At 32.6% G+C, this 11,003-nt stretch overlaps 1 protein-coding gene and 1 pseudogene across 1 annotated transcript; one reads left to right on the forward strand and one right to left on the reverse strand.

Moving 5' to 3' along the window:
- Positions 1-3,170: 3,170 nt before the first annotated feature.
- Positions 3,171-4,164, reverse strand: LOC114388918 (protein YLS3-like). Its single transcript, XM_028349461.1, has 2 exons — positions 3,618-4,164; positions 3,171-3,480 (listed from the first exon to the last, which is right to left on the reverse strand). The coding sequence occupies exons 1-2, from the start codon at positions 3,952-3,954 to the stop codon at positions 3,401-3,403; spliced, it is 417 nt and encodes a 138-aa protein (XP_028205262.1). The 5' UTR covers positions 3,955-4,164; the 3' UTR covers positions 3,171-3,400.
- Positions 4,165-7,973: 3,809 nt separating this feature from the next.
- LOC114388916 lies at positions 7,974-10,384 on the forward strand (annotated as a pseudogene).
- The last annotated feature ends 619 nt before the right edge of the window (positions 10,385-11,003 follow it).

Genomic DNA, 11,003 nt, shown 5'->3' on the forward strand with positions numbered 1-11,003 from the left:
GCTATGACTAGGAGGGATGATCTAGGCCCAAAATGTTTGAACTTTGAATCTACATTTGGGCATATATATGTGTACTCTGCCAATACAAAACAATTATTTTATATTTTTATCATTTAATATTCAGTCTCTCTTTTACACTATTAATACATAGACCTTGAGTGAGTTTATCAGATGTGCATCAAGCATTTTTTTTTCTGTGGCTGTGCAAGATCTTTTACAGTTGCTGATGTGTGTAATTATAACCACCGCCATGATTGGTATGAGCCTCTGTCTAATCTTAAAGTAAAGCTTTTCTGCCTTTGATGAGTGTTAAATTGACTCAATATAATTGTTGTAGTTATAAACAATTGTACTTCATTATAAAGAGTTTTTATCTGCAATTTAAATAACACGTTTAATCATAAAGTAATAGTATATACTTACTCCGAACAATGGTGGAAATAAAACTAACAATGATCGACATGGTAGTTATCGGACTAATTTAATAATATGAATAACACAACAATTGATTCTGGGGGAAATAAAATAAAGTGAAAAAACTTGTGTAAAAGACAGATACACTTTTACAAAGGGGATCTAAATTGTTTTACAAAATATGAAACCATATTCGACTTAGTTGGAATTATGGTTAGAGTAACATGCAAGTAACTTTGTTACTTTGATTTTGATGTTACTCCACACCGGAAAAATGATATAGTAACATAACAAGCATAATTAATTAGATTTCTTTATTTTACACAAAGAATCAAATTTTAATTTTCTTTATGATATCAACAGTTTAATCCATTTGATTCAACAGACAATACGTGAGCTGTTAGAATCAAGAATTTAAAATTAATTTTATTCATTGAAAAATCATTGAACCCTAATCAATAAGGTTTAATCGTTAGTGGAAGCAGAGAATGGAGAATGGAGACACATGAGATGATGCAAGGAACAAAAGTTTATGCAAGTGCTATCAACCGACATGTTAGATTGATGGGCTTGTCCACTGGGCCACTCATGTTGGGGGTAGATGTCATAAAGATTTCGTACAACTCTTTCATCACACAGTAAATTGAATCTGCTGTCAATTCTGTTCTCACTATCAGATTAAATTGAAACACTGCTCTAACGAGGCACATACCATGTTAATAAATTTAGTATTTTTAATGAAAAATTCAAATAAAATATTTCAATAAATAATATACATGCACTTACACATATAAAAATGTTATTTGTAATAAATTTATTAATATTTATAATAATTATCTTAAAAATTATAAAAAAAATATTTTTACTTGGTTAATTAAGAATATCATCAATAATAAATATAAAAATTGTAAATTATAGGATAATATATATGTGTGGAGACAATACTTATAAAGTTATTGACTTTTTATTTATTTTATTTTAAATTATAGGGACAGTTTGTATTCACATATATTATATTATGACAAGTTAATGAAAAGCTTGTGGGGTAATTGTCTCCGCACTATATAGTAACAGTGTGTTAACTAAAAACTCTTTTTTTTCTCTGTAAATCGAAAGAAACTCAATTTTTTTAAGTGATATTAAAAATTGTAAATATATAATCATAAATAAGAAATTCATTTAAAAACGTCAAAATACTAAAATTATATATAGCGCCGTTATTTAACAACGATTTGACAATCGATGATTCCTAAGGATATACTGAAACCAGCGACAAACAACTGAGGCAAACCACGTGAAATTAAGGAATATAATTCTCGAAGAATTAAGGAATTTCTGCTATGTAGCAGTAGTAATTAACTAGTTTTTTTATGTATAAAAGTAGTAATTAACTAGTAGTTAAGAAGTTGTTTTGTGAGAGTTTTTGTATTAATATAAAATAAAATTGTATTAGAAAAATTAAATAAATAATGCTGTACATTCATACTGCATGGTCAATAATTTCAATCTTTTTGCTCATGTAGTATCACTTTTTAGTGTTGCTTAGAATAAACCAATGTTTTATCATTGTATTGGCAGATTGATCAATTTGTAGTCATTGCTATCTTCTTTTTTTTCTTCAAATTTGAGAGCCTTATTTAAGTAGTTTTTTGTCACATGGTAATCCAAAGCTAGTTCCATTTGCCAAAAGAGGTTCAAATAAAAATCGTCTGCTCTCAAATAGAAGAGTTTTCTTGTACACCACAAAATGTTGGTACATGATTAGAGTGTGATCTTTGAGGGCAGAAAGTGATAAAAGTTAAATGCCACATAAATCCTCGATTCGGTTTGGATTGACTTTCATGTACATGCTACTAAGAAATAAAAAAAATTACTAAATGTTTTATATCAAAATATATAAGAGATATATGATACAAAATAGTTTGTAGTAATAGTACTTTAACTTGTATTTTGAAAGACTTCTCTATATAAACAGCATTATATAAGGTTCACTTCCATTATTTTTGGAAATGTCTATTTTTTTCACCTAACGGAAAGGAAAACATCATGGAGGGAATGTTCTGTAAAAACAATTTGTTCTTCATATCCTTATTTTGAAACAAATCTTTTAAAATTTGAAGTGGTGGTTAAAAATTTTTCAATTTGATTTTTCCTTGCATATACCACATTTGTGTTAAGCAAAATTTAGATTCCCATATAGCATCTCCAATTCGCCAAGTACCTATAAACAAATGTAGAATGATTTAGATTTATTTCTTAATTATTGTTAAAATCTAATTGAAAAACATAAAATTATTTGTAAATTTAATATCCTGAATTGAAAAACATAAAAACACACCTACACAACCACACCAACTATTTTTTTTTTCAAAACTATCCCCACCTCAATTTAGTGATATAATTTTAGTTGTCTTTGTGTGTGTGAGATGTATTGTTAATATTTATAGCATCCTTCCTCATAAAATTTAGGGATGTAAAATAATTTGGTTTGCCTTTTATGTTTGTGCGTGATGTAATGTTAATGTTTACGACCAAGCTAAAAGTACAAAAAAATAATTTTTATCTAAAGGTTTTCTTGTAATAAATATAATGGGTGAAATTAGCCATAATCAAATTCTACTTTTTCTTTAATTTCCTTTTCATATACAGAGCCATATATAACATGAAACTGAATTTTTCCGTTTTCACACTGGACTAACAGCGCCAAGAATGAGAATGAACATAATTTTCAGCAATTAATTAACTTTGATCTGTAGACTCTAGGTTAGTATTAAAAACAAAAAATAAATCTCCAAAAGGTTTTGCAATAATATCTATTGTGAGTCTGTCAGAGATTTAGTACACTCAAGAGTGTAAATATTTTTTACACTATCAACTAATCAATGGTTTACATTTCAACGTGATATGAAAATGGTAATATATAGGTAGTATTTGAGTTAAGCTCATGAAAGCCAAATTAGAAGCCCTGCAACTGCAACCAAACTTTCTAAGAATCTCTTCCCGATATGAGATTCACTATTCTTAGCTGAGGCCGTTTCATCTGTCCCTTCTGGGAACTTCCTTCAACTGAATGTAAAAACATAAGTTGTTATATGACAACTAACAAGACTGATAGATCATTCATTGCATAGAAAATGGAAACATAACACTGTAGTGTAGTGTTCTTTAAGAAAAAGGAAGGCTTAATTAGAAATTGAACGTACCAGAACACTGTGAGAGATTATCAGGTGTTTTGCAAAGAGAAGGGAGACCAACAGCAATTGTCATGTTAATCTTTAAGCCAAGGTCAGGATCATCCCTGTCTTTGAGAATAAGGCAGACACACTTCTTGTTGGTCTTCATGGCTTGTGTGAGACCACTGCAACAATCTGCTGTGGGTGCTTTCGCGTCAGCACCCAAATATGGCAGACACGTTGCAACACCTGTCAGGGATTCTGCACATTTCTGTTTGTCTTTAGCTGAATCTCCCATTGCATGACTAACCAATACCAATGTTATTGCTAACACTAGCAAGTGTGGTAGACAAGCATTTGAATCCATTTCTCAATCTTGATGAATGAATGAGTGGAGATAGATTATATTATAGTCTATAGAAAAAGTTGTAGGTAGAAATTGTTAGGTTGTGGTGCTACATGTAAAATATTGGTTTTTTTGTTTTAATTTATTAGAAGGTTCTGTAGTGTGTTATGTTTTAGAAAACATGGGAATTGGGAAGGAAACTAGTAGATGAAAATAAATTCTGTGGTTTCACTGTGAGTTCAATGAAGAAGACCAGTTTGTTGACTTAGTCTGGATCATTTCAATTTTGTACAACACCAATTGTCCACTAAAGAGTTATATACTATTTCTCGTGGTTTTTTTTTTTTTTTTTTTTTGTCTAGAGCTTAGTGTTCATGGATAAACATATAATTTTCTTTTCTTAAAGTACATTTTCCTACTCCAAAAGTGTTAAATCCTCTCATGTTATTGTACCCCTAGTAGTTATTTGTTTCTGACCGAGTCTCTTTAGTGTCCAATTTGCTGATGTGAAGGGTAGAAGGACCCAATGACAATGTTGTCATCAAATTTGAAAAGAAATAACTATAAAAAAAACAAAAAAAAATAGACCAAAACACTATTAAACACTAAATGAAATTAAACATGTTTTTATTCTTAATAAATACTCAAATTTTTTATTTGTTTTCTAATAAATTGTTATTTTACGTTGAGTTCCTACTAAATTAACACTAAATGAAATTAAATATTGATATTATTGTTGTTCTTCTACCTCCAACGTTGGTTGGCTCGATATATGTGTGTGCTTATTTTAACGTTATTAGATGCTACTTGTTTATTTGGTACGTTATTTTTGTCTGAAGCATAGACACGTTGTGGAATTCCTTAGAAATTGTTAGGAGTGGTGTGTGAGAATTCCCTCGGCCTGAGGCATACGCATGGTTGAGGACACAACAAAATTAACACATTGTCATTTCGTCGCATGGTTGAGTTATGATATTTAGACATTTAGGTTTATTGTAAAAATTAAGGTTATAGTATATCAAAATCTTGCCCATAACTTAGTATTTCTATCTTTTTACGGCTATTTTGACAATATGACTCTTTTTTCAGGAGTGTGTGATTTAGGCTCATTCAATTTAGAAACACTACATGATTATACAGAGACTTGCTTATAATATTAAGATAATTGTACATTAATTAAATGAATTTGATAATATAAAGATGATCGTGAAAAGTTTACGAAAGATAGTGTGCGTGAGCAAGAGGAATATGTTAGCTATTTAGGTGTAACTTATTGGAAAGTAAGACATAGTCATGTAGATGTGGTAGGTTTAACCCTTGCTGCCAAAGTCAAAAATTAAGTGGGAAAAAAAAAAGATAGAAACCCTCAGGGTAGCTTATAGTTAGGAGGGCTCAATATGTCTGCCTTGACCAAACAATTTTTATAAAATCATAATATTTTTTTGTGTAAAATTTACTTTAAAATACATTTAGTAAAACATTTTAGTTTTAGCTCTATATTTTAAAAACCTAAGACTTAATATATGAGAAAAATTTGCTAAATAAAATATGAGATCAGCTGAATTTTTTATTTTAATAAATTTTAATATAAAAAATAATATATTAGAAAAGTGTGTTAACATTTCTCTTGAAATGATTAGTGTTTTTGCTAGCCTATGTTCCTAACCGCAACAGGCGCCAGAAATTGTGGGTTAACCAGGCATAGAGAAATTCCAAAGGTTGAGTTGTAAGAAGTCTTTGTAAATCACATGTCCTTCAAAAAAAATCCAAAAAAACTGAAACAATGTTTGACTGATCTATTTCCTATCTTCAAAGTTAAAGGCAAGTCTCTGGAGAAGATGACTTCGATAAAGACACAATAAAACTGCTTCTGGTGAAGAGGGAATTTCAAGACATTGGTTCTTCCCCAAAAGCAACTTAACTCTAATGAGAATGTGAAAACTGAACAAGAGGATATATAGTCTAAAACCAACTAACATTCCAAAGTTATTAAACTCATTTATTAACAGCATCAAAGTTATTTTCGTTTTAATTTTGATACTTTTGTTCTAATTAAGTAGTACTAGCAGTTGCCATTCTCATTATTTTATTATACGTACATTCTACATTCTGCTTACAACTTGCAATGAATGGAAAAAGTGGAGCTTGGACATCATTTGTCTGCATGACATTCACACCACTCACAAAAAGTGAGTGGAAATTTTTAGACAAAATAGATGAAGAATTATTAATGTTCAACCATCATTGGAAGTGGAAAGTTCATTATGAGAAAGAAAAGCAGTTCGCCAAAATGGAAAGCAGTATAGGTAAAGAAAGCTCCAGTAATTTTCAACTTCTAGACATTCCAGGTAGAGATAAGAAATGACAGTTCATAGAAAAGAAAAGGAAAAAAAATGATGGCTTAAAGATCTTTATCTTTGAGCTGTTTGTCTCTACTAATCAACTATAGTTAGCTATTTTAATTTATGATTATCAACTTGAGATACCATTAAGATAAAAGTGGTGTGAAAAAAGAGCATCAAAGTAGGCGTACGTATGGCGTCGATCAAGAGTTTCATCACTTGTTCTGTGAGGGAAACAAAAAACATTACAAGTTCAAAATCAAAAATAATAGAATTCCCTTTATAAAACACATAATTTGTTTCTCAATTCTCATAAGAAAAAACCACTTGCACTAATGGGTTGGTACAAGGGTCCTGGTGGCAGCCATCATGCACAACAATGCAAATTCCCTGACTTGGTAAAAAAGGCTAGGAAGGAATTCGTAAAAACCACTGAATCAAATTCTTTTGTAACATTTGGAAATATGAGTGAGATTTTCAAAACACCAAACAGTTATAGTATCAAATGTTGTATCTTCAAATTTGGTTTCTTTCTACCCAAATAAAGTTGCAAAAATGGAAGACCGAGAGCTAAATTAGACATAGAATTCAAATGGAGCATGTCATCATTGACATGAAGACTGATGAGAAGTTTGAAATAACATTTCTTACATAGAATTCAAAGATTTCACACGTAGTCCATTGTTTAGAATAAACTGCTACATATATATAACCCATTGTTACAAAAAAAAAATAAAAAATAAAAAGTTTAATTATTCTTTTGGCCCTTAAAGTTACGACAATATTTTTTTTAGTCCTTATAATTTAAATCATTCTATTTTAATCCCAGTTGAATTTTTTTTTTACTCTTTTGATTCTCACCATCAAGTTTCGACTAACGTCAATTGTTGAAACTAATGTTGTGGAGAGGGCAAAGACACTCTCCTATGCACACACGAGACGTGGCTGATCATCTTTTCTCTCAACAACAAACCGGCACCTGCAACATGCATCATCCCAACTATGAAGGCACAAACTACCTCACCTCTGTTACTCATGGGACCAGAAACTCACAATCACACACTTTATCTGCAGCAATCAAAAGCATCATCCCATTGGAACGATCAACTTAGTTCAATGCTGTGATACCACTCCAACTTGATGAGAGACTGTCAAGAAGGAGATTACATCATGGCAATTGGCAAATGCTAAGCTTGCAGAGGTCGGTGGCAGACTCAAGAATATTGGAATGTGTAGTGGCTTTGTCTCATACCTCCATTACACTTCAGTTGTACCTCAGCTTGCTTCCCTATTTTTATTAATTTTGTTCAAGTTTATGTGTGAGTTGAATCTTCCCCGCGAGGACCAAAAGATAAAAAAAATTGTAAATATAGGAACCAAAATGAATGTCTTAAACTATAATGACTAAAAAAAATGATCACAACTATAAGGACTAAAAGGATAGTTAAATCAAAATAAAATAAACTAGTGCAAAATAATGGTGGTGTGGTTAGACACTTTTAATCCTAAATGTCTCGTTGTAGACATATATACCTCTACATATGTGTGCATTTTGCAACCACCACCATTAGTGGAATAAAATTTTAAATGCAAACCCTTCTATGGTATATATCCTATATAGGCATTGTTAGTAGTAAATACCAACCGTGAACCAGAAAATTGTGGATCCAACCTTTTTCGTCTTCCTTTTCTTCATGGCAGTGCTATTTGCAACTCATGTTCTTCTCTTGATATTGTCCACTGCAACAACTCTCCACTTCAGTGCAAGCAAGGCAGCAAGGCTCAATATGACTTGCAGTGAGAAGGAAAGGAATGCACTCCTCAGCTTCAAGCATGGACTAGCAGACCCTTCAAACAGGCTTTCATCGTGGTCTGACAAATCGGATTGCTGTACATGGCCATGGGTTCACTGCAACAACACAGGTAAAGTCATGGAAATCAATCTTGACACACCTGCGGGCTCTCCCTATAGGGAGTTGAGTGGAGAGATTAGTCCTTCTTTGCTTGAACTAAAATATTTGAATCGTTTGGACTTGAGTTCAAATTATTTTGTTCTTACTCCAATACCGAGCTTCCTAGGCTCATTGGAGAGTCTGAGATACTTGGACCTTAGCTTAAGTGGGTTCATGGGATTAATCCCTCATCAACTAGGAAACCTCTCAAACCTGCAGCACCTTAATCTTGGATACAATTATGCTCTTCAGATAGATAACCTTAATTGGATATCAAGGCTATCTTCCTTAGAGTACCTTGATTTGAGTGGTTCAGACCTTCATAAACAAGGTAACTGGCTTCAAGTACTGAGTGCACTTCCATCTCTTTCAGAACTACACTTGGAGAGCTGTCAAATTGATAACTTAGGACCACCAAAAGGAAAAACCAACTTCACACATCTCCAAGTCCATGATCTTTCAATTAACAATCTCAATCAGCAAATCCCTTCATGGCTATTTAATCTCAGCACAACTCTTGTCCAACTTGATTTACACAGTAACCTTTTACAGGGACAAATTCCACAAATAATATCAAGCCTTCAGAACATAAAAAATCTAGACCTGCAGAACAACCAGCTCAGTGGGCCACTTCCAGATTCATTAGGCCATCTTAAGCATCTTGAAGTTCTAAATCTCAGTAATAATACCTTTACTTGTCCAATTCCCTCACCATTTGCAAACTTGTCATCCTTGAGAACTTTAAACCTGGCTCACAACCGACTGAATGGAACCATTCCTAAGAGTTTTGAGTTCCTCAGAAACCTGCAGGTATTAAATCTTGGAACTAATTCTTTGACTGGTGATATGCCTGTAACTCTAGGAACTCTCTCAAATTTAGTGGCGTTAGACCTTTCATCTAATTTGTTAGAAGGATCTATAAAAGAGTCAAATTTTGTAAAGCTTTTGAAATTAAAGGAACTACGTTTGTCTTGGACAAACTTGTTCCTCTGTGTCAACTCTGGATGGGTTCCTCCTTTTCAGCTTGAATATGTTTTACTGAGCTCCTTTGGAATAGGTCCTAAGTTTCCAGAATGGCTAAAAAGGCAAAGTTCTGTGAAGGTTTTGACAATGTCTAAGGCAGGTATCGCAGACTTGGTTCCATGTTGGTTTTGGAATTGGACTTCGCAAATTGAATTCCTGGATCTGTCAAACAATCTGTTAAGTGGAGACCTATCTAACATCTTTCTCAATTCCAGCGTCATAAATTTGAGTTCTAATTTGTTCAAGGGTACATTGCCAAGTGTGTCTGCAAATGTTGAAGTGCTGAATGTTGCCAATAACTCAATTTCTGGAACAATTTCTCCCTTTTTATGTGGAAAGGAAAATGCTACTAATAAGTTAAGTGTGCTTGATTTTTCAAATAATGTCTTATATGGTGATCTTGGTCACTGTTGGGTGCATTGGCAAGCATTGGTGCATTTGAACTTGGGTAGTAACAATTTGTCTGGTGTTATTCCAAACTCCAAGGGGTATCTATCTCAACTTGAGTCTTTGTTGTTAGACGACAACCGCTTCTCTGGATATATTCCTTCAACACTGCAAAATTGCTCTACAATGAAATTCATTGACATGGGCAATAACCAACTTTCTGACGCAATACCAGATTGGATGTGGGAAATGCAATATCTAATGGTTCTTCGTCTAAGATCCAACAATTTCAATGGCAGCATTACTCAAAAGATTTGTCAACTTTCTTCCCTTATAGTGCTGGATCTTGGCAATAACAGCCTGTCAGGATCCATTCCAAATTGTTTGGATGACATGAAGACAATGGCTGGTGAAGATGACTTCTTTGCCAACCCTTTAAGTTATTCATATGGCTCTGACTTCAGTTATAACCACTACAAGGAAACTCTTGTCTTAGTTCCCAATGGAGATGAGTTAGAGTACAGAGACAATCTGATATTGGTGAGAATGATTGATCTTTCAAGTAATAAGCTGTCTGGAGCAATTCCATCTGAAATTTCCAAGCTATCTGCTTTGCGGTTTTTGAACTTGTCTAGAAATCATCTGTCTGGAGGGATACCAAATGACATGGGAAAAATGAAATTGTTAGAATCCCTTGATCTCTCACTAAACAACATTTCAGGTCAAATCCCTCAAAGCTTATCTGATTTGTCCTTCCTCAGTGTTGTTTTCTTCAACAGAACTTGGAGGCGTGCTTATTTTCATTATCTTGACCACTTGAGAGATCTGATTTATGTGATAATAGTTTTTAAGGTAAGAAGGTTACTTGGGAAATTGTGAGTTTACATGTTAACTGTTAGGAGTGAGAGACATTACAACGTGTTATTCTAGACATTAAAAATGTGAAAAGGTTTACCATACTATGTACATGTTCATATGGGGTGTCTGTTTGTTTTGCTTTCATTGGTAATAAATGTTCTTAATGTTAAGAGAATTAGACGAGCTTCAGACTTGAGCATCAAATTCTGTTTTGTATTTATGACGCATTATTGTCTTCTACTATCTGTGCACTAACAATGATTAGCATTAAAATCTGAAATGACACACTCAAGAAGATTATTTACACAACATGTAACTTAGAATTTGCCTGAATGAATTTAATTAGTGTAGAAAGTTGGAGCTTGCATAGGATTCTGCAGTTTCTAAACCCTTCCACATCTTCCTTGTCTCGCTATTCATGCATTTTTTCTATAATACTCATTAACAGGACTTAGGCAATAATTGGGTAATAAAAAGTATAATTTCTATACTATGAATATTTGAAATT

This window comes from Glycine soja, chromosome 16, assembly GCF_004193775.1.
Source record: "Glycine soja cultivar W05 chromosome 16, ASM419377v2, whole genome shotgun sequence".
In the NCBI taxonomy this organism is placed as follows: domain Eukaryota; kingdom Viridiplantae; phylum Streptophyta; class Magnoliopsida; order Fabales; family Fabaceae; genus Glycine; species Glycine soja.